General features: G+C 36.9%; 1 protein-coding gene across 1 annotated transcript in view; it reads right to left on the bottom strand.

Moving 5' to 3' along the window:
• SMYD3 (SET and MYND domain containing 3) overlaps window positions 1-25,173 on the bottom strand; it is a 340,366-nt gene that overhangs the window by 291,166 nt on the left and 24,027 nt on the right. The window contains exons 2-5 of the mRNA XM_065729621.1: window positions 15,667-15,730; window positions 9,339-9,446; window positions 8,214-8,271; window positions 3,191-3,327 (exon numbers count right to left, since the gene is read on the bottom strand). Of these exons, the coding sequence (XP_065585693.1) occupies window positions 3,191-3,327; window positions 8,214-8,271; window positions 9,339-9,446; window positions 15,667-15,730 (367 nt within the window). The remainder of the gene's footprint in view (window positions 1-3,190; window positions 3,328-8,213; window positions 8,272-9,338; window positions 9,447-15,666; window positions 15,731-25,173) is intronic.

Genomic DNA, 25,173 nt, shown 5'->3' with positions numbered 1-25,173 from the left:
AAAAAGGATTCTTTATCCACTAAGTGTCTCATAGGATTCCAGGCCACCTCCTCACACATGTGTAAGTGAAGGCTGAAGAACTAACAAAAACAAGGACTGATTTTATCTCAAGGTTATGGAAACACCATTAGACCATAAAACCATGGTGTCAAAAATTTATCTTGACATTTGAAAGAGTCTCAGTGGAGTTAAAACCTTATCATGTAATTAACTGTAGATAATTCTGTTTAATACTGAGGATGAGAATTTAGAAACAGCCACAACCTTGATAAATAGCTCATTAAATACACTGGAGCTTCCAAAGAGTGATCAGATAGCAAGAATTAAGAAAATCTAACTCCAATGACAGTTGATACAAGAGCAAATTGTCAGTTAGAACAGCGCAAATCTCTAAAAAGGAAAGGTACACTACTCTTCTGAAGCACATTCCCATCCAGTTCAGTTGATAATTTTCACATGAACTAAAAATATGCTGGGCTACAATTCTGTCCCCTCTTTAAGAAATAAAAGAATTTTCTTTGATTTTTCAAAAGATTGCACTCAAGGGTACTCTGCCTACTGAACATCACAAGAAAGTGAATAAAATTATAATTAACTATAAAAAACTGTAGTTTTCCACAAAGACAATAGCAGTGGACAGCAGAAACTGAGGACTCCTAAAAGAGGTCCCAAGAAACTCCTTTGACCTAAATCAGGTTGGAGAGCTTCCAATAACTATCTGGAATTTTGTCATCTCATTGCAGGATGGATTTTCTTTTTCTCTCTTGTCTGGATGTCTGCTTATTTTTTTTTCTTGAGGATCCAGCACAAAACAGAATAAAAATGACCTTTGATAGGGTTATTTTGTGGCATGCAATGGAAAAAGTAATCCAAAAAAGTTCAGTAATGGAACAGGCACCTACTGAACTTGAAAGGAATGTTGGAAGAGGTTGGGAAAACAAGATTACATCTTGAAATCATGTATCTGTAGTATTTCTTCATTCTACCACCACACAGAGTAGTCATCACATCTGGCCTTTTTTCAGAGTTACGCTACAGGGAAGAGACCACATCAGCATTTTATCAGAGACTAAAATTCCAAAGTCTTAGATTTTACCTGCTGGGAATAAGCATCCCTATGTATCTCCAAAGAAACATTCTATAGAATTGGGATAAATATAATGCAACACTCATCTGACAAACAAATTGGGACAGCTATAAATTACCACACTGCAGCTTAGACCATGGCATTAGAGGCCTCCAAAAGACATTGTGCTATCGAAGATGTTCACTTTACTTGCAGGTATAGAATATGGTTGCATTTAGTCAACAGCTCCTTCCTTCCAATAAATTCACCTGTTTAGTCAGTTACATATTTTTTCCCATGAGTGCTCCAACATACTGAGCAATCTTCACACTGCTTCTATAAAGTCAGCACACTGACCAAATTCAAATGTCTCTCCTATGGTAGAGAACGTGTGTAAAGTTGTGAGTTAATAGTTCATTAAAAGGAAGGGCTTTAAAACTTTCTCCCCCATTGTGTAGCCCTCTCTCTTCTCTGCATTTGTCAGAAACTGGTTTCCTGAGTTTGCCTTGTCCCAGAGAACAAATCTGCAACTTCTTTCAAGGGGAAAAAAAATCTTGTAGATGGGCTGGTGTTATATATACAGAATAAGTGTTGGGAGAGGTCGAGCACAGTCCAGAGCTGAACAAAAACAACCCACAGGTGGGTTGAAGGAAAAAGCAGAACTCATACATTCTCCCCACTGTATCTTGATCAGCTCACTTCAATCTAATACAGTTTCACTGAGAAAAAAAATCTCTACCAATTTCTATGCAGAAAAAATAATGAGCTGACATTACTACCACTTATCACAGGTCATAATAATGCAATTATCATCTTCATGAGAGCCTAACAAAGCATCACTCACTGCATTTCATCTCATGTTTAATAACGATCTAGAAGAATCATGCTGAGTATCCTAAGTTTATTGTTAAATAGAGGCCAACAACATCTGTAAACAAATTCTCACAAACTGCAACTCAGCTTGAACCAGTTAAGCAATGATCATTATCGGATACCCAGGCTTATCTTCATCTGTACAAATTCTCTAAACCAGTTAACACAGAGCACGCATTCCTTGTGAAATTCATCTGGCAAACCAGGTCAAGACAGTAAAACAGTCTGACTAGAGACTAGCTCTTACGAGCTTTTTTCTTTTCCTATGATTAAGTATAGTTCACCCTGCACATTTTTTCAAGGAAAAGTGAAACTTTAAATCAGCAGTTCAATTAATAATAAAAATTCCAGATAAACAACACTGTTGACTGTATTACTTCTATTCCTTCTGTTCACAAAGCACATTCCTGCATTTTTTAATTTCATTGGAGGAGGCTCTTATTTGAACTAGAAGTAAAAAATAAGAGCTTTATTCTTTTTTCATAACAAACCACTAAGAAAAACTAATAAAATGAGTTAAGAGAAATCTTATGCTAGAATTTAACAATGAGAAATTTAAAAAAAAATCAAGTTTGATCCATGAGCATTCTCCATACAACATACTTCTATTTGTACAGCTGAAATTAAATTTTCAGAAGTAAAAGCAATAATAGAAAAACAATACTATTTGTTTGTTAATGAAACAAACATTTTGCATATTGTGCGAATGAATGTACTTTATCATGTAGCATTTTTACAGATGATCCATATGATGCTCAAGAAGGCACTTAGTGGGATACATCACTGCCATAAACACCCATAAGCATATATTACTAAATGACAAAACAGACTGCAGTCTATCCAGAAACATAAGACAAAGCATTTTCCAGAACATTTCTAGAACGATGAGTGATGCTACATGCTCTTCATTACCATTTGACAAATTACATAGGTTCATTTATTCAATAGTTTTTGAAAGTTTTTTAGTTCAGTGTGGCTGTTGTTGTTTTTTTCCCCAATAGCATTAACATGATAATTTGAAAAGGGAAAAGAAAACGAACCTGCTGGATTCTACTTTCACTTTGAAGTGTTATAATTATATAAACCTACACTTTTTCTTAAATAGTAACCGGAAGGAAAAAAATAGGTTGATTTTGCTAGGTTATATATCACATTCTGGATGCATACACTGAACTCCAGCTCAAAAATAAATTAAGAACACAAAGAAAGGATAATTTATGAATTTTCAAGTAATCACATTTTAGTACTTACTTTTGCGAAGATCTGAAAAAAGTCAATTGCAGGTGGCAAGTGAGATGCATCCTGGATCTCTGGTTTCAGATACAGTTGCAAGGCATGTGCAAGGTGCCTGAGGCCATCCTTCATGTCTTCACTTAGTTGTTCAGCATCTTAAGGGGAAAGGAAAAGTACACCAAGGTGTAAACAGAACCTTTCACCAACATCTTGAAAATGTACAATGGCAGTTATACAGTCTAGACGTTTCCACTTTCAGCATTAATCTTGGCAGAGGGCAATTCTGACAGAAGGCAAACATTTATCTTTTTTGGTTTTTTTTCCCTGACAACTATCTATCAACTCAAAGAAGAGTTTATCACTTTGTTACTACCAAATGGTATAAAGAAAGTGGTGAGTAAAATATCAAGAGTCAACAGATAAAGCAGATGCATAAGCTGATATAAATCATTACTTACAACAAAAAATAGGCATCTAGGTTTGTAACATTAAAAAAAAAAAGTTTAAGAGGCTATATACAGCAGCTTCTTTCTCCTTGCAGAAGAGCTTATTTTTAATTCTTCATAGATGCATTAGAAACACTTTTATTCTGGCAGATAAGTATTTCAGAGACAGAGGGAGTTTTGTACACAGCAGCTGCTGAACGGAATGGATATGGAGGAGTACTAAGCAAATATCACTACTATATTAAATAATAAAGAACCATTATTCATGCTTCGTGATATGAGTCCTGAAAGAAATACAGCAAAGTGTTTTCTAATGAAATATCCTTGAATCAAGTCATTGATAACATGGAAAGTGAAACTCAGCTGCCCTGATAAGTTCAGTGCCTTATTAACTTGTCCAATTTTTTTTTTCTGCCAGTTAGCACAAAGCAAATGCCTAAATGGGACTGTGAAGATGAACAGGTTCAAGAATCAGCCATAACAAAAGGCTAAGAGGATAATTGTGCACTATGAATCGACTTCATCTCTGCATAACAGTGAATTGTTAATATATTTTAAATGTCTATCTTTATTGGAAAAAGAAATAACCTTTCACTAATAAAAGTTCTTCTCCACACTTTAGATCCAAGCCTGCTGGACTCATGGAAGGAGGATTCAGGATTCTCTTTAAAGCTACCTCCTACTACTCACTTAAAAAGACGATGCAATTAAAGAAGATGTCACTGGGTTTGATTAAACAGCCAGCTAATGTTACAGTTCTCAGGCTTCTGTGTTCCACCGCATCCACCATCCCTGCACTTTAAGGTTCAGGCTGTTTGTAGATACACATCCAAGCAATGCACAGAGTTCTTCACATACAGCCTTCTTCATGTTTTGCACTGCCTATTCCCAAAGAGGTTATGCAGTCCTTTAAGATGCCTCCTTAGCTTACAGCAGGGTCACTGAAAAGACCTGTAACGAACATTTCAATGTATACAACAGCTTTACAAGAAGTTTTGAAGACACTTGTCTGGTACAGTGAAGGTACTGAGAAGCAGTTACTCCAAGATGTTCAACCTAGAGTGCATCACAGCTCTGCAAGACAGCTCCTAGTATGAGAAAGGTCAGATCTTCAAGCAAAAAGAAAACTGGGGAAGCTTTGATAGAGATCTTTGGCACAGAGTTCAGTGCTGAAGTTGGTGAAGGATGAAGGCCAAGTCAGTGTGAGCATCCTGAAACCATATTCCTAGGATTGCAGAGTTTAAGAGAAATAAATGGTAGCCAAAATTTCCTTATGGAGCTGAGGGCTCTGAATACCACACTGAAAGCCACACTGTGAGACAGCAGCTTTATCATAGGACATTGGGTCATAAGCCTGGGAAACATACATAGTATCAACACCCTGTTCTGGCAAGCCCACAGCTGAGGTCACCAGCCAGAATGCAACCTCATGAGCTGTGCCAGCTGAAGCTCAGCAGAACTCCTAAAACAGCACTGATCAGATGCACCCACCAAGAGCCATGTTTCTACATTACAACAATGATCCAGATTTATCTTCAAATGTAAAACACCAGGTGCCCTGAAGAAACGTTTATTCACTCTGCACTGGTGTTCAGTAACTGAATTTAAAAGGGCTGGCAGAATAGTGCAGTCCTCAGCAGATGACACGTGAGTGTCAACTTGATGCCAGAGTACAGTGAAATTGACTGTGATGGAGCTTCCACTTTACACACACCACACTGCTAAGCTGCTTTTGTGATCTCCCATGACTCCTTTCTGGCAGAGCACTGAGTGCTGTCTTGTTTACTAGAACAAACCATGGCTATCTATCAGCCAGAAGCCTTCCAAGGGAATCAGCTGGCAAGCAACAGCAACCATTTCCTTGCAGTCTGGAATGGGACTTTTTACCTGAAAACCCATTTGGAGCTACTGAGGACAACCCTAGTTAGCTAAAAGATGCAATCGTACCAACACAAGTTGTATTAGTGCAGAAGTACAAATCTTCATGCTATGCACTGCTATTATAAAATACTTGTTTTCCATTCCAGTGTAAGTTAATCCTTTCTTCAAGACCTGCTCTCATTCTAGGGGTCAGGCACTGCTGTCTAAAACCCATGCCTGGGCTTAGTTGGCCACACACAGAGCAGGCAGGGGCCCCAGATATTATGGGTGGCCTAAGGCTGATCTCCACCAGGGTGAGGAAGGACAGGCAAGCTCTCCCACAGCACTCAGATTCAGCTCCTCAGAAAGCCTGTGTCATCCAAAGGAACGCAGAGATGAGCTCTGTGATAACTGGCACAAAGAGTATGTAACTGAAGGATTTGCTTTTCTATAACTGCTTCTCTGCGTCTTAACAGCGTGGACATTTGAGGGTGATTGTGCAAGCCTACATGTACAAGGACATAAATGCAGATGTATATGCTGCTCTCTTCAACATTGCAAAACCTCTGCTATTGAAAAGCATCCTGTATATCAGGACTGGGTCTTCAAATAAAGTAGCAAGCTTTTGGATGACTGGAAAACTCAAGTTTCAAAAAACAAAAAAGTCATAAACATCCTGTTCTGCTTGCTTTGTAATATTCCTTTGACAACAAAGTGGCCTTTTCTTTCAATGTGTTATTTTAAGAGAGCAGTGAGTTTTAAGTTTTCTTCACATTATTCATCTTAAACTATATAACATCCTGCAAAATTGATTATTATAAAGAGGAAGGCAAGATTTGCTTTGCTATTAGCAAATATAAGTACCTCTAGAACAGAGAACAGCAATAATCTGAGCAACACAGCATAAACGAACACTGAGGTTTAGGTCATAAGAAAAAGAATACCAAATCCAACTGGAACATTAGGGAGAATTTTGAGAGGCAGGAACAGAATACAATTATTCAAGCTGGACTCTGTTCAGCACATAAGAGCTAATGATCTCTGCAAAAAGTCCCATGGGATCTTTAATGGCAAACGATCAAGACCTGGTTTTCACAACTCCTCGTGAAACCAAGGCAAAAAGAAAGAAAAAACAAAACAAAGTGAAATAAAAATACATGAATGTTTTAATTGTGTTTTTATAAGAAACATTTTTAATGGTGAGAACTAGGGTGTGGGAGAGAAAACATTACAAAAGGCTGTTGGAAAGTTTTCTAAATGAAGCTTTGGGATTTAATTATGCAGTCCTGAAAACTCTGATACGGATATGAGTAAAGTAGCAAAAAATCTTCCAATTGCACTGCACGCAAACACTAGTATGCATGCTGAGTCTTGTTAAGTGTAAGCAAAGTTGATATCTATATCATTTGAATCACCTTAACACACAGTAAGCCAGGAGAACCATATAAGAAACAAACTGTATAATAAACCCAAACTAATGAAAGTCACAATACACACAGACACACCTCCTGCTTAATCAGACTGAATATAAACTGAATAAAAGAATACAGGTCACACACACTGGAAATCATCATCCAACTATATCAAGTAACACTGAAGAAGTAACACTTCAAAGAGACTGGGACAGGGTAGTGACAATAACAACTTTCAGATCTTTTGGACTTAGAAAAGATTACAGTGTTGAAATACAATATTGTATCATAGAGATGCTTCCTGAGAAATTGTTTCCCTCAGAGGATTAAATTAAATTCTTTCCCCTGTATACTTAGATCTTTAATGAAAAAACTGACTTTCATATGCATTCTACCAATACTGAAGGAACGTAAATCTCAAATCTTTATCAATGTGATCTGTAAACTGTGCAGTAAAAAGGAAGAAGTGTCAGGAAACAACAGAGTATATGTTAAAAGTATGACAGTGACAACAAGTCATCACTTCATACCACAGCACTCTTTTGGACCATTCTAAATGAAAAACAACAGAGACAGTTCAAGCTATATTAAATCCAAACTTCTGAGTAACATTAAAAATGTGAGATAATAAATACTTCTATGCTAATTTCTACAAAATCCCTTCAAACAAGACACACGAATGAACTAAGGAAGTATTTCTTCCCCTTAAAGTCTTCAAATTTGGAAGTACTGCAAAATCTAGAAAAAACAAATCCTATATCAATATCAGCTTTCCTAAGAGACTGTAATGAAACTTGTTTCCTATTCAAGCACCTGAAACTTGTGAAAGCAGAAAAACATTTTTTTCCTTTAAAAAGTCATGCTCAAAGCAAACATGTACCATGTCTAAATTTTAGATGCACTTACATTTTCTTGAAGTTATTTTGAAGCTTTAAACAATAATACTATTAAAAAAATAATAAAACCACAAATACATATATGTATTTGTACTGAAACAGTATGTAAAAAGGCAGATATTCAGTTAACTTTAAAAGCTGAATCAGCAAAATGCACACAGTAAAACGAAGAAAACTATTACGGCTCAATAAGGTGGAAATTTTGCTTGTACAATACATAATTTTTTCGCCTCAGTCTTTGAGCATCTAATTCTTTCCCACAGAGGTTTAAACTTAGTCAGTTTTGCCTTTACTTTAGACTTTCCTGCCATGTTCTATTATTCTACATTAGCAGACTCTCAGAAGGCAAACTGCAGCAAGATAGGATCGCTGTTCTGTAAAACATAACTTGGAAGCACTACCTGCAATATGGCTGGCAATTACTTACTTGACTGAAGATCTGAAAAAGAGTAGAGTCTCTCAGAAAGGCAAGCCGACTGCCTAAGCTGTAGAGAAAAACAGATAATTAACACTTACACAGCATGTTTTATCTTGAAAACACTCTACAAAATTGATTATTCAATGTGATATGCCTGTAAGATAATTAGGTAAGGGTAACTGCATCAACATACATCTGGTCAATCTATACTTCCTGCAAGCTATCATAAAATACTATTTAATTTTTGATGTTATGACACTTCCTACTAGAATATTTTCTTGACTTTGGCAGTTTGCCCTTAGTAATTTACTTTGGCCCTTCATACTGTAATTGAAAGCAATTTATGAGGTTAGTAGTCTCAGATTTCATGAGACTATAATTAATGCACTGCATTGCTAGGTACATATTTGCCCTTTAAAAACCATCATGCACACACTGTTCCCAACAATGTATAAATGAAGATATTAAATTGCATTTTATCATTCAGATCCCCACAAATGCATACATTTTTATTCAAGAAAGACAGCACTGTGGTAGGGTCAGCAAAATAAATAATTAAATAAATAAAGTCATAAGCCTGTTGACCTAACAGAAAATTTAGTCTGTGTAAATTAATCAAGCTGTGGGAATGTCAAAACCCAGGACTTCCAAGAAATATTTAGGAAAAACATATCCAATTAAGAGAATCCAACATTAGAAGGATTATATGGTGCATTTTAAAGAAAGAACAAAGAGTGTGCCTCTCTTTACCACTCACACATCAAAAAGAAAGAAAGAAAAAAAAAAGACATTCCAACTGAAGTTAATGGATGCACCAATAACTTCAATAGTATCAAACAAAGAACAGCGCTCTCCCTCCAGGCAGAAATAAGTTTAGGATGCTACAACAGTCATAGGAATGAAAACTTCATAAACAGACCTCTTGAGCTTAATTATGTCCATTTCAGTTGCTCTTGAACTTTCTCACAGTTCTGCAAATTAATCAGTAATCTTTTAATGCAATATGCAGTCCAATTTTGTTCAGCAATCCCAGTCACTTCAGCTCTCTAGCTCTTAATTACATTAAAAATGTAGAGTGAATAAGTATTAACCTGAAACTATTACACTGAATGTATCTAAAAGTACGTCACTTACTAGCTTAAAAACAATCCTGCCAGAAAGTCTGACAGAGTCTGGAGGAAAATTAGGCTTGATGTTCTGAAGGCACTTGCACTCCCGCTTATGATCCAGCCAAGCTTGTTTCTATCAATTTAAATAAATAAATAAATGGAAGAAAAAGAAAAACAGCATGTTATTATTATTCGTATATATATAGTGGTATATATTATATACACACACACTCCTATATACACACATTGTTTCACCGCGGAAAGAAGACAGGGAGCTCCCTACTTCTCAAGATTAGAAAGGGTTCTACAGTTCCCTCTGCTATCCCAATTCTGCCAACCCTCACAACACTCTAGGCAAGAGTTCACTCGGAAATCAACACAGAGTCCTTTGGAGTACCCACATCACCAAAACACAGCTGCTCCACTCTACAGCAATAGTTAAGTTTCCCATGAAGCATAAACTGCTCCCAAAGAGGCTTGACCTTGTTGAACACTAACACACACGGCTGGGGAGGACTGACAATGGTATCTCCAAACTGTAGAGATCAGGAGTGGTTGCTACAACCAAAACTTACCAAAAAGGAAAAAGGAATTAAGAGTATTATAGTTGCACATACTATCTGAACCTGCCACTCTGTTAAATGGACTACTTGTCAGCTATTACAACAATGAGAAAAACTGTCTCAGTGAAGAGATGGAATGACAAGGGAAGGGAGGGAAACTCCCTATATATTGAAATACACCTTTTCTTCCTTTTTTCCTTTGTTTTTTTTTCCCAAGTTACTATGAAGTACAGACAACAAGTCTTCAGCAAAGAGGAACTCATGGTGGAAGACAGAGGCAATGTCTGACCACCTTTTTTTTTTCCTGATTTCTGTCTTTCTAAGCCCAAAATTCTGTTCATACTTTACAAAATCTTCAAGCTCATCTAATTCATACAGTACACCTCTGCACAGTTAGTTTATCTGTATATTCACAATATAGATCTGAAGACACCGAGCTATTTTTCAGACATTTTTATAAGCAAATGGGAAAAACAGAACACAATAAACATACTACAGCGATAAGAGATGAGAATAACCAAGAGCTTCTGAAGGTGACATTCTCTCACAGATAATGCAGTGAGGAAAAAAAAACCTCAAGAAAACCAGCTTCTACTAGGTAACTGCCACATAGGAAATGATAACACGTCTAATACAAAGCAATTATACATTCAGCAATAAAAAAAAGGAACATCTGTGATACGAACAAGAGCACATCACAGCTACGGACACTGACACACTAGTTATAAAGATTATAGAGGCCACTGTGCAATTTTGTTTTTTTTAAAGCTGCACTTAAGCAGGGAAAACATTTCAGGTGGCCAGGCTTCAGCATCAGTAGCACTCATTCTGTTTCGCTGTGGGTTTTCCCCTGCCTCTGGCTTACATATAATAAATAAATGGTATATTTTATTTCTTACAGATGCATAGGAGATTTGTGATTTCATTTCCTGTATCCATAATGCAGAAAGAGAAAAAAAAAAAAAGACACCAAGAAGGCATTAATTCAAATACAGTTAGTGTCACACGCTGTCTGACAAATAAAAGCCAAGAATCTACTGCTCAATAGAAATATTCTTCTCTAGAAGTAACAAGGTCACACTTATAAACATCCAGATGTCATTCTCTACAATATAATTACACGGGCATTTTTCTACTGCTTAAACTAAAACTGTTCTTTGGAACAAGCCTTTATCTGTCGATTTTCATTCCTTACATAAATTCTGCACAGAATTTCTAGTATGCTGAATGTGACACCAAAATGATTAATAGCTCACCCAACCAATAAAGTCCTAATGAGACAAAATACACAGTACCACCCAGCATAATATGCCACATTTCTCAGGGTTGCATTTCCCTATGAGAACAACACTGAGAGCAGATGCTCTCTTCCAAGCAGTGCTTGGCAGAAGCTGATGCTGAGAAGAAACACGTGCGACCCCTCTGCAGGAGGGGTGCAGGAGCAGGGACTGCTGCTCGTTTCCTCCCTGCTGACCAGGGAGGAGGCAAAGCTCCACATGCATCAGGTATTATGAGATTCAGCAGTACTTCTTCTTACTCCTCAGACAACAAATAAATTACAGAACTACACAGAACTGTTAAGTTTTGTGACCCTGGAGAGATCTACTTTTAAAGTCAGTCTCTAACAATACTTATTGGTGGGCTTATCTTGGTACCACGACTCTGAGCTCCACATGTTCTGGCTTCCAGACAGAGTTTTTATATCCCATAAATGGCATGAATACAGATACCACCATGCAGAGGTATGTTCACCTGGTCTGATCCTGCTCCCTGCCTGTCAGGGCACTGCTTCCAGTTTTTCCAATTTTTTTCCTTGTTAGAACTGAACATTCCCAGAAGAAAGCAAGGGAAGACAAATAAATACTGCAGGGCAGTAGCCAGCGCTCCTCCTCCAGGCTTCGCTGCGTTTAGGAAATCAAAAACAAAATACTTCCTTCTACCTCCTCCCAAATCAGTGACTCTTCAATCCTAACATATTCCAACTGCAATTCCTCAACCTTTATCCAAGTAGAAAGAGTTAGAGCCCATACATCTCAGAACATACTGCAACACCAAGCTGTTTGCTGGTAGCAGTGAGAACCTGACCACCCGAGCCACCAGCATGCAAACACCATTGCATTGCTTTGTTTCACTTCATACAGTCCCAGTATCACCTCCTGCTGGCTTAGGGTACTGGTAAAGACCACCTCCACTTGTCTGCAATATTTCACATGGTATTTAGCTGGGCTGTTTTGCCAAAATAGTGATGCATGTCCTTTCACTCAATGAGATACACTATCCCTATCTCAAAAGCATCCCTCTAACACTATGAAGCATCCTTTGTCAATGCTTAAGAAATGAAAGTTTCCCTCCGCCCCTTTAGAGAATCAAAAAATACGAGGAGTATGGCCTGCAGATTAGTGCAGGCATCCTACTGTTCATCCCCAAACTGTAGGATGCACCAAATTAATAAACAGTGCCAGGAGATCACAACAGTGATTATTAGGTGGAGCAGATGTGGTCATTCCATAAGTTTAGGGGGGCACCCATCAGACCAACACTGCTAGAAAGTAGCACTGGGAAATTAGGCATAAGCAAGTGAGAAAGGAGCCGCAGCAGAGAAGTGCTGAGAAGGGGCAAAAGTCAATGAGGTCCAACTCAAAAACACATTTCAAATCAAAAGGCCTACCTATAACATACATATAATTGGACTTTTGTCTATTATATGATCCTCAAATGAGAACTCAATCATAAATATCAGCCCAAAGGACCTTTTCCAGTCCTACATTTCTAATACATTTTTTTTCCCAAGTGTTGAAAGTGAAAGCAAGCAGCTTCAAATGGCCCAAGTGGTAACAGGGAATTTTGAAATTTGACACAATATGCTTGAAATTTTTCATCTTCAACACTGTCTACAACTTGGAAATGTCAATTCCTCTACTGTTTTGTTCAGAACTTCTTGCTCTGCCCACCAGTCTCCTTGAAGGATAACATTTTTCAAGGTAAATTCCAAGATGCTAAATGTTTTTTCAAGTGTATTTCTTCTCCTGTAGGTTAGCACAAAGACACTTTTTATTAACCGTTTGATACACAAAACAAAGTGAAGATTTCTACAAGATATTTTCAGCTTTAAAAATGGCTCATTTTAGGATCATAGAATCCTTAGAATTGGAAAGGACCTCTGAAGGCCATCTAGTCCAACTCCTCTGCAAGGAATTTTGGTCCATCCTAAAACAGATATCCCCTGCTGAATGTAGTTTGAAGTTTCATACACAGAGTGTACCTTTATCCCAGATCTAGTTGAGCTACTTAGGTTAATATGGGTTTTGGAGGTGTTTAATTGTAGTTCATTTTTTATTTCAGATTTTCACTTCAATTCTGATTCCATTGACTGTATTAATTGGAAAACTCCATAAAGCTAACAGTCTTAAGCCTCAGTTAAGTGTTTTGTACCATGGGAATTATTTAATACAAATTAAAAATTAATGAAATAATTCTGCAGCTAAGTATAAATTGTAAATCTAACAGCTCAACTCACATTTCTTAGCTGGTCTGTATTTACAAAAATAAAATAATCCTGCTTTGCCAATATTCACTTTTTAAATGTGCAAACTGCAATTTCAGTCAATACCCTGCTGTTTATTTTGTTCAGCAATTAGTTCAATTGTAAGTGCACATACTAATGAATCGCAGTGGAGCTACAGAGTCTAAGAAAGAGCACAAAGCCCTTGCCTTGGCCAAGGAGAGCTCCAGTAACAGCTGCTGTAAAACACAGAGCTACACAGTAGTTTAGACAGTTTATTGAAGGAAATATGAACTAGGAGACACTACTCAACTGAAAACAGATCTGCTTTGTCTCAGTTTTATCTGGATCATTTGCACAGAATTGTCAGTCTCAATAAATTCACTGTTTTGTTTAGAAAACAATTTTTTTCAGTTATTCTGTTGCTAACTACTATCAAGAGACTGGGTGACATGAATCACACGCTAATTTTATATAACATATTAGCAGCTCAAGATGCTGTGAGACTGTAAATACACAGCATGTTAAGTGCTGATTACTTACAGCAGAACTGGCCTGTCTCCCTGAAATTAATACCTACAGCTGTGGAGGTAAAGAAACTTAAGATGGCTTCAAGCATAAGGACCCTAGAGCTGGAAGCAAAAAAACCAACAGTAATATTCAAGATGACCTGAGGCTATCCAGTGTGAACCCTCAAAGCAAATCCACCTAATTGCTCTCCCAAAGGATGAAACTCCATTTCCTAGTTTTGTTGCTATTACATATAGGCAAGAAGAGGCTGTTGCATTAGATCTTGCAAATTTGCTTGTGCAGGTCAGTGCCAGCATAGGGACTGTAGTGTCTCGTTTCATATTAGAGTCATCAACAGAAGCTTTGCCAATTACTCTCCTGAGACATATTTGTTTTAAAGTTACCTAACAAATAACTCTGGTCTTCTATATTCTTCAGTCATATTTTCTTTGCGATTTCCTATAATAAATCTCTTTGTGGCACTATTATTGACGCTACAGTAAGCACCTAATGTACGTTGCACAAATTTGCTGTACAATGAATCAAAATGTCTCATCTTCCTCCTTTCCCCCTGCATATGTTTTAATCCCAAAAAGAATGGGTTTTGGCATGTTGAGAACATTACAGATCATACTAAGGCAGAATTGTTTCCAGCAGCACATTGTAAAAGATCGACAAAAACACTCTCTGTGAGAGGATGTGAAAGCACCATCTGAAGGTCAAAGAATTAAAAAGTTAAATTCTTATATCTGCAATAGAATATCACTATTTGTTTTTTTTTAATTATTAATTATCTTCCTTCGTTTTTGATTACTTAGACAAACAAACAGAAATAACCATACAAACCTATGAGAAATCATGCAGAAATTAAAGGTTTTTTTTTTTAAGGCAACCCTCATGCTTTGAATTTCAGGTGCCTAGTTTTCTGCCAAATGTCACCTTATGCCATCATCTACCCATGAATGACTATTTGATACTAAGTTCTGCCAACTTCTGTGCACGGGCTTCAGTTACAATACCAGACAAATAGTACAGTTAAGGTTTTAGGGTTGAACACTTTTCCAAACTGTTTCACACACCACAATAATAGGATAATTCAAGTTGGAAGGGATCTCTGGAGTTCTCAAGTCACAAAGTAGGGTTAACTGTGGGGTCAGATCCCATCCAGTGGGATGTTGAAAACCTCCAAAGATGCAAATGGAACAGTCACTCTAGTCAGCCTGTTCCAATTCCTGGTTGTCCTCAGGATGAAAAAGTTTCTCCTTACTACACACCTGAACCTCTCTTCTTACAGCCTATTTCCACTGTCCCTCATCTTCCTGCCATGCACTGCTGCAAAGTGCCTGGCTCCACCTTCTCAATACCATCCTTCAAGATACACTTTTGCCCAAGCACACCTCTTCTGGGCAAATTCTCAAATCTCTCTTCCTCTTAAAACAAATGGGATATACACTTTTCCACAATAAAAATTACCCTTGAAATACGAATGGCTTCACTGCAAATTAGGTTCTGCAAACAGCAAAAGCTGCAGAATCCTTCTCCGTCTAACTAAGCACAGGCAAACACTACACATTTCATCTTAGTTCTGTCTCACTAAATATAATCTTATATTTGTAAGAATAATCAAAATAAAACAAGGCAATAATCTCCCTATCCATAAATACAAACAAAAAAATACAGAGGTGTGCCAATGTGGAAAATTCATGGAGACCCAGTAAATAAAGGATTCAAATAATTATTGTTCTTCTGTACTTTATGGTCATAATTCTTCATCTTACCTGACATGATTTACCACAGTATTTAGCAACCTTGCACTGAGAGCATCTGTACAGATGTTCATTCCTGTTAAGAAAAAAAAAAAACTGGTATGAGTATAAATAGAGCTTTATATTTATCCTTCTTACATAACTGGCAGTTTTCAAATATTAAACAAAAACAAACAAAACCCAAAAGTACCTGGAAGAAAAAAAACCAAAAAAACAGTCTATAATACATTCACATTAAATGTGAAACGTACGCAGAGGACATCTTACACCTCAAATACATTAATTCAAGCAGAAAGATCTACTTCAGAGCAGTAGAAAGGAGATGAAGATTTTGATGCTCCTCTCTCCTCAATTTTCTGTAGAAAGTACTTTATGCATTACAATCAAGTAGCATTCCTTGACTAGTTACTGCATGAAAATCACTATTTTGTCCCACGATACTTCGTAGGCATTCCTGCTGAGTACCAGGTGAAATACAATTTACAAGTATTTCAGATACAAGCACATGTTCTGCTATTTCCTGCCTTTGTCTTCCTACCTGCAAAGCCTGTTCTGGAGACTGAAAAGTCTTAGATTCCTGTAAATTGAACCTAAAGCCTTGCAGATGCATAGTATGTTTTTAATTTTATGGTATAATTTCTGAGGATAACAAGGAGTTAGAAAGAAGTGTGAAGTCTTCATTTTGCCATGTTTTTCATTTTTAATGTGGAGCAATGACTTTCACCAGTCTATCAGAGGATCACATACTGCCCATTCCAGATCTGAAGTTGTCGTCAGAGTCATTTGGTGAAGAAATACACCGAAATAGAATAATTACTCAAAGCAACAAAAAACAAGTGGAAATGTTGCTTGGAAGTGCTTGGTGATTTGGATATCAGAAACAGCTCAGTCATAAATAAATACTCACCAACAACTCACACAACTTAATTCTCACCAAGACAAGTTTTGATGCACCTTTTTTTAAAAACACTAAGCAGCATGTTTCATCAAAGACATGAAAGATTCATTTTAATAAATGACCCACAACTTCTTTCTAGAAGTTTTGCAATTAACAGCACAGGTGAACACTTTGCTGAAGCTAGACATTTCAAATGACTGAACGATGACACAACAAGAATTTCAACTTCTTTAGTCATTGCTTTGTTCTTCCTATAAAACCGTCAGTGAACTTTTCACAACACATTAATCATAGGCAATGCTATCACCAAAAAATCTGCCTACAAACTGTGAAATGAAAATGAAAAAAATAAAATAAAAGAGTTAGAGCTCTGGTATGCTGCATAGCTGTCCACCAGCACAGCTGTAAGCCTCGATTCTGCCACTCTGCAGTGTGCCCGTGCTCTTTGCCATACTTCTGTTCTATGCAGCTTCACAGAATCAAAAAGAGCACGAGGGATCTTTTACCTCCTCCTTTTCCAGAAAACATCTTTATTTTCACAATTGTATATCTAGCAGACTCCACCAAACTTCTCTTTGTCATCTCTTCCTTCAGAATGACTGAGCAAAACATTTGCAAAACCAGGATTTTTTGTTCTAAATGCTATCCATCAAAACAAAATGAGTTAGGACTTGGCTAATACAGCATTAGCAATTTCAGTGACATACATATTAAAGCACCAAAAAGGCCCATGAATAACATGCAGAAGACAGATTTCCAAAGCAGAGTAATTATAACTTTCCAGAGAGAGATCTGAAAGGAATGGATGCCCATAAGTACGGAAGAACTCTCTCCAACAGATTCCACATCCTTCCATCAGAATAGACCTGACAACCTCAATAAACTACAAACACACCTTGACCTTTCACCACAAAGCACTAAGCTCCTTCTGCACCCACTGAAGTTTCAGTACTTCACAGGATTATATTCCTTGCATCTTCCACTGCAAACGATTAATAATGCTGCAGTAACAAATGCACACAAAAATCTAACGACTATCACTCAAAATCTGGGTTTTTTTCCAGACTGACACTACCAGCCAGATTATTTGAATAAGATGACTCCCTGCTGGCACTGCATAACAAATGAACAACCCATTCATCTTTTGGGGTTTCTCTGATTGATGAGTAGATGTAGGATACCACTTACAGACCTGAACAGTGCAACTACTGATGAAATAGTCTTTTTTAATTCCAGTCCTCTCCCTCCCAGATGTAAAAAAAAAAATCCTTTATACTTATAGCATCCATTAATCTTGCAATATGGCATTTTAAATGTAAAACAGCACGATGCAACACACTTAATCTGAATATAAAGAATTCAAAAATAAGATTAATGTATTCATGTATATATGATTCATGCATGTTAGGACATTAAAAAAAAAAAGAGAGACAATTTGCCTATTTTATTCCTGTCATCAATATTTTATTAATGTTACAGAGTACTAAAACCAGTCAATGTCAAATATACTATCTATTGCATCTCAGCCAGCATGACTCACCTGAGTCACAGACTACAAAGGCTGCCCTGGCAATGCCAGCACAGTCAGATCCTACCAGCATCACACCCATACCCTTACAATATGCAAAGCCTTCCCCTTCTGAAAGCACCAGATGAGCAGTTAATAAGTGCATCCCAACAACAACCCAGTGAACGGAAGCACTTTTGTTTGCTGGTGAAGAGCCTAATACAATTATAAAACACAATGAAACCCAAGCAAATACAATTAGGCTGCTTAATTTATAATGGAAATGCATCCATGCTTCTCTGGTGATTGCAGGCACTTGACTTTGAGCCACTGCTCACCAGATGAATGTAAGATATAACAGTATTTGATTACCAGGCTGTGCTCACCTCTCCTCACTCTACAGTTTATTCACACTTCTGATGCTGCCACAGCTTGCAGGATGAAAAGCCAATCTCACATGAATTCCCTACTGCACTTTTGTAGTTGATACCACTTTTCAGTTAACAATCCAGCTCTATAATATATGTTACAGAAGAGGTGCTCTTTCGGATGCATGTCATGTAGAACTAATTTCCTGAACAAATTCTTAGGCCTTTTATCCAGTTGAACGCATCAAGTGTGTGATGCTGGCTTGGATTTTTCTGAGTGTGTGCATATCAGACCCATCACAGATTGAAAGTAATCAATATCCACAGCAAGCAAACACGCCATTCATCGTTTTGCTAACACAGTTTGGTCTTCCAATAATAAAGATGCTGAAAACAGACTACATTTTTTACTTGGTAGATCTGTAAGCACTTGGGCACCTACCCAAGGCCCACTGTCACGTGGCTCAATCTGCTCCCGAGCAGCTTCCCCTTCTCCCCTGTCCTCAAACACACTCTGCTGTTACAGACAGGCTGGCAGGCAAGGAGCTGCTGGCTGCCCTGCCATTTGATCTCCTCCTTACACAAGCGTAGGGTCCCACCCCACCCTTTGAGTCTACTCAAGAAAAACGTGTAAGTAGTGTTTGAAATTCATGTCCTACAAAGTCATACAAAAATGCCCCATACCTTCCACTTGCACACTTTACTATGTTGAGAAAGCACATGAATTACTTTTTTAACATAAGAGCAGCACTATGGAGAAGTAGCGCTGCAAGAGGTAAGTAGAATGTTCAACACTGACAATTAAAAGGCAGTAACCACAGCTAACCATCACACTTGCTTATTCAAGTGAAAACTATGAGAGAGCTTGCATTTAAGAAAAAAACCAAAATACAATCATAATCTCCTTTATACTTGAAAATGCTTCAGAAGTGGTACTGCATTGCCCAGGAAAGAAAACAGAATAACTAAAGTGTTTGTGGCAATAGTTCAGGGAAATGTGCTGATATACACAATATACACCACCCAGTAACACAGTACAGTTTATTTGGCACGCCAAATAAAGATCACACAGCTTCAGTTTTGACTTCTAACATCTCAGGTGTCACCCCAAATGCTGCAATTTTCAGTAACTTCTGTTATCTTGTATTTAACACCTCAAAATGTTTTTGGATATGTTCTGCAAAGCAAAAACCAAAATTCAGACAGATGAGGGGAGAGAGGATCCTTCAGCTTAGAATGAACCTCAGTTCTGTTCACATCTTAACAACTTATCTTTACATGTGGATTATCTCTTTTTTGTTTGTTTGTTTAAAAATTTACAGTAAGTAGATTACAAATGTGCTACGTCATATTACTTGAGCTAACTGATTGTTCCATGGTTTGGTTATCTCCCATAATTTGATTCTTCTGAAGAACCACTGATCCAAATAAATTTTCAAATAGATTTCCAAATAAAGCTTCATTGTTGTCTACAGTCATATCTATGTATATATCTTTCTGAAATTACAGTTGCTGAAATAAGCAACCAGGAACAGAAACTCATATAACTCAGTGATGAGCTGGTAACTGATGAAAAGTTTCAAATGCCATCTTTTCCAACAAAATGAATGAAGGAACTTTTAAGAACAAACAGCTAATAATATGGCCATGGCAGGCAAGAAATTTACTTTTGAATTTTATCTCTTTGTTTGATGTTTACCTCTGATCCCAACCAATGCAGGAAAGTACAAGTACAGAAAACCAAGAGGCGCTTTCAGAAGTAATTTCAGTAGTACAAGGCCACAGTCTGTCCCCTTTTCCTGAAAATATAATTCAGGAGAAGATTTCAATGTCACCCGTAAGAGTCCTTATTTATTCCAGAATATAGACTAGTTTTAACATTAAATACCTTCCACAGTTTACACATGCATACATGCTCATGCAACCACTTTACCAATGAGGCTGATGAACAAAATGAATGCTACCACAACTGGAATCAACAGTTGCATGCAAGTACTGTGATTATCCCCAGCTAAGAGCAATGATGCAAAACTGAAAGCACTAGGTAACTACATGGGACGTCTCCTAAACCTGCTTGCTCTGCAAAGCTACTTTAACACTGTTTCTCTCAAATCAAGGCTATTTTGTGCTTGTCTGCAGACAGCATGCCAACATGCTCTCCAAATTTAAGGCTTACATAGATTAACGTCAGTCACACAGTGCCTTCATTACACCTTGGAATTTTAACTGAAGAAAAACACTGAGGAAAACTACAATTATTTTTCACAATATTTAAAGGTCATATGTACACCTTAAAAACATGACCCCTCAGAATTGCCATGCAATACCCTGAAAGCCTTGTTCCTTGAATATGTGGTTACAATCCAATATGGCTGAATTACCAAGTATCCCATCTTTTATGTTTCCTTTTAAAAATGACAAGTGCATTGTTGCATTCCACTAAAAAAAAAAAAAAAAGAAAAATGCTGTTACTTTGACATATCACATTATTATTGTGAATGTTTTCTTCCAGCTAGCATTTGCCTCCTGGATTATATGGATCTGCAATTTTCAGTGAAATTTAAACCTCTCTGACCCTCTCAGATAGTAACACTTTCACGAACCTTTTTCTTTCTAAGCTCTTCTCTCTTTGCTTTCTTGCCCATATTTATATTTTCTGGATAATTTTCACATTTTTTAAAGAATCTGTAATCCTCATTTTAAATATTCCCCTTATTTGCACTTCCATTTCCAAATATGAACCAAAACATCCAAAAAGCCTCTCATTCCTAATGGAACACGTCTGAAAAGTACTGAATGAAAACTGAAGTACTCCAAGCAAAGAGCTCATACCAACATGGCGCTACAGTGAGGCTCAGTATGATGGACAGTCTATTGAACATTTCAAACTTGGCAAGGATAGAAGCCAAGTTCTCCTTTTCACCTGGTTTTACCTGTATGTTGAGAACTCACATAAGTTAATATATAAATACAGATTATTAAAACACAGTAGCGAAGTTTACTCATGAAGTCTGTTTACTTAAAAGCTGGAGAACCCAAAAAGCAAGAAAACAGGAAGAAATGCAAGCATATTCTATCAGACAGCAGAGAAAGATGATGACACAGAGAAAAATGTTGACCCACATATGGACATAGACCTCAGAGAAAACATCCGATTTTTTCTGTACTCAGAGGTCATTTGAGATGTGAGGCATATGCAGTGTCCAAAGCATTCTTGTAATGAACTGGATGCTAATGAACTGGATGCTCATAAAATCTCATTGCAGACTTTTCTAGTAAAATAATATAAAAATAGCTCTTGTCAACAGTAACTCCACTCCCACTTCCAGTCAACCCTTTAGGACAGAGTGGCTTTCTATATTGGAACTGGCCAAGATGTTGCTATGACTGATCCCAGAAAGCCTCTGCACATCTGGATTGCTTATACTCCAAAATAAACAGCCAAAGATAGCCATAAATCAGCTCCACATTGCTTTATCACACAAAGTACTCTATGTACTCTGGTGACATCCTATGGTTAAAAATGTAATAGATGTTTCCTCAGTTTCAAATATTAGTCACTCTAGTTTCCCTTCTCCATTTAATCAAGATTATAAAAAGTCAAAAGAAATGCCTGTACAACTATGGTAAGGTCTACATATTTTCAGAAAAAAGAAGTAATTATAATTTGACAGACAAGAGCACTACAGTTAAGATTCCTAAATGCACCCCCCACCTATTCTACATATCAATTAGACGGGTAGGGAAAACCTGAATAACTTTCAAGCTTTCGTTGATCTTCAAAACGAAGGTTTGGGAAAAAAAAAAAAAAGAAAAAAACTATCAAACTTGAAGAGTACTTTATATTTTAGAACACAAAGTAATCACTAGCATCAAGACAAGCTTTCCTTGTTAACAGTTTGAGTAGAAGGGGCATTTAACAGCAGTACTGAAAACAAAAACCTCAGCAGCACTAAATGATACAGATTAAGATGTGCATACACGCACTGAGATTTGTCTGCAAACAGCAACCCTCCCTCACGAACTATGTCCTTCATTAGTATTTCTACATTTCTGACTATAGTCAACACCTACATAATATATATTCCAGCTAAGGAAGCTTCAGAAAAACTTAGTGTCCCTCAGAAATTACTCCTTTTTTTTAGAGACTGACCACAGCTTTTACTTGGAGAGAAAGAAACAAGGTGTTTTTTTTTTTAAATTGTGAAGGTATTACTTCCATTAATTGAATTATTTTTTAAAGAAGTGACGAGAATTCCAATATACAGCATTTCCATACACTTAGCCATGGATTCTCAGGTTTTTTTTTCCTTACCACATTAATTTATACTAAATGATGAAAAATGAAGGAGCTGCAAAGTCATAATATCTGTCATGAGAGATGGCCATCTACTCACTTGCTGGAGGTTTAAGCTAATATAAAGAATTATAAATTGAGTGCATTGTCTGTGGACTTTACATGATTATCCAGCTAAAATGGCTGGGGTTCTTTTCGTGTTGTTTTCTTGGTTTTGTTTTTAAGCTCCAGAAAATATTACGTTTACATCACTATAAATTTTCAGTTAAATCTCATTTTCTCCATGGCCAAGAAATGGGAGCCTTTAATCACTGTACTATAGCTTTAGCAATGGGTCATGAGTGAAATCAGATTACCTGTTTCAGTTCAACGACCATGGAACGAGACTTTGTAGGGTACGGTACAAGAAAATGAGAAATATGTTATTCCCTGTTAGTAAAGGGAGAGAGTGAAGGTTTATTGTGATGGGTAAAAGCTAGACAAGCACTAGAGGTTTTGTTAACATATAGCAGAACTGATGCAGCTTGCAAATAATAGTGTTAAAATTAAGAGTTATACTATGCTATGCAGAGTAAGAGAAATGCCAGCAGCACCTGTTTGAAAACCATGAGCCTTCTGTATTTTCTAAATCAAACCATGTCCCAAACCAATGAAATGAGAAAGTATCATCTTCTGCAGAAGGAACACCAAGGCTGATCACTGCATTCATTACGAATAATAATAATTCAGAGGAAAAAAAAAAGTTTAATAGGCCAAAGGCTGAAGGATCAATCCCTGCCCCAACATACACACTTTTAAAATTATTTTTCTGCATCCGCCACTATAAACCATGAGTTAGGTGACAGTCGGCAGAGCCTCATTCCAAAAGAGACAGCAGAAATTCCATCACCCACCCAACTGGGAAACTGGAAAGCTTGCGTTCACAAAGCCTCCAGAAACCTGGGGTGGAAATCTGTATAATTGCATTAGTTTGGTATTAATCATTCTTGTAAAACTCATGAACTTTGAAAGTGTCTGTAACTGATCTACAAATGCTAATTTGTGTTGGCAGTGTTCAAGACAATTACAAACAGATGCTCTAGGTTTGTCTGAAAAACTAAGAGACTTGGGGATAAAATTCTTCTTCTGAACAATTAATGATATTGCCAAATAAATGAATAAGCAGTCATCTGCTAACATTAAATATATATAAGCACAAAACCCCAATCTAAAGTATATATTCTATGAAAACATCAAACAGATAATAAGCTAGGCATTGCCAAGTCGATTGTTTTACAGTTGAACAGTAAAAGAACATGCTATGGCTATTTTACAGCAAAGAGATGAAATGCTCAGTAGTACCATCACGTATCAAAAAAACTAAATGTGAGAAGAATACCACTGAGACTTGAACTCAGTAAAATACTTAAGGAACAACGATCTCATTATCAACACATTTTCATACTACAGAAGGTGTCAAGGACATTGTCTTTGAAAATAAAATGAAAATAAAATTTACAAAAAATGAGGAAATGCAAACATTTTAGAAATCTGGGAAGAAAAACAAATTCTAAATTGGATATATTACATTTAACTCGTGGAGTATTAGTAGAACATATTAAATGTACCCAAATTAATCTTAAACAGGCAAATCGGTCATATAATGGTTAAGTGGAATTCTCTAAAAGAAATAAACCAAAAAAGCAGATATGTCCATTCCTGTTCTGATTCTGCATATTTTCATAAAGAAGTTACTCATTCTTGTGTCTTTTCAACTCCTAGAATTTGCTCATCCTACGTAATCACCAAGAAATACGACTCAGCTATGTCTTGAGGAAATCAATTACGTTCCCAAATACTCATTTATTTTATAGTTAAAACTGTTTAAGTTTCTAAGATGACAAGAACTTTATTTATGAAAGCACAGTTAGGGTGCATATATCTAATCATTTATACATTTATAGAGGAAAACATTTATTGGGTGAGTCAACAGCTGTAGTAAAAATACCAACTACAGAAATTATGTAAATGAAAGGAGGAAAACCATAAATTTCTGGGAATTGTTGTGTTCCCAAACACAGTACTGAAGACAAAACTTATGTTGCTCAGTATCATCCTCTTGCTCAGCAGTGGATTTCTTTTGCACCACTGAAGCCTTTGACATTTTCACCAACTATGACAGCGTAGGTAGAAAGCAGTAATAGAGTTTATTACAGAGAGGAAACATGCTGCAGCATCCTCTGCTCAGAAGACTAACCCCAGCAGAAATACTTGCAAGTCACATTACTAAAGCACAAGCACAGGTAGCCTTCTTAGGTTTTTTTCATCTCATCCCATTTGTATGTTACCCCATAATAATAAAATTTGGCAAGACAGGCTTCCATCAAACTAACAGTTGTGCTGTGTTTGCACACCCCACAGGAGCTGCACAAAACCAGTGCTCTCACTAATGTGTATAAATGACCGCCTG

Source organism: Cyrtonyx montezumae, unplaced genomic scaffold (assembly GCF_038088225.1).
Source record: "Cyrtonyx montezumae isolate F1298 unplaced genomic scaffold, pur_monq_1.0 scaffold_0, whole genome shotgun sequence".
Classification (NCBI taxonomy): Eukaryota; Metazoa; Chordata; class Aves; order Galliformes; family Odontophoridae; genus Cyrtonyx; species Cyrtonyx montezumae.
Note: the sequence above shows the minus strand (reverse complement) of the source record. Positions and strands in the feature narration are given on the sequence as shown.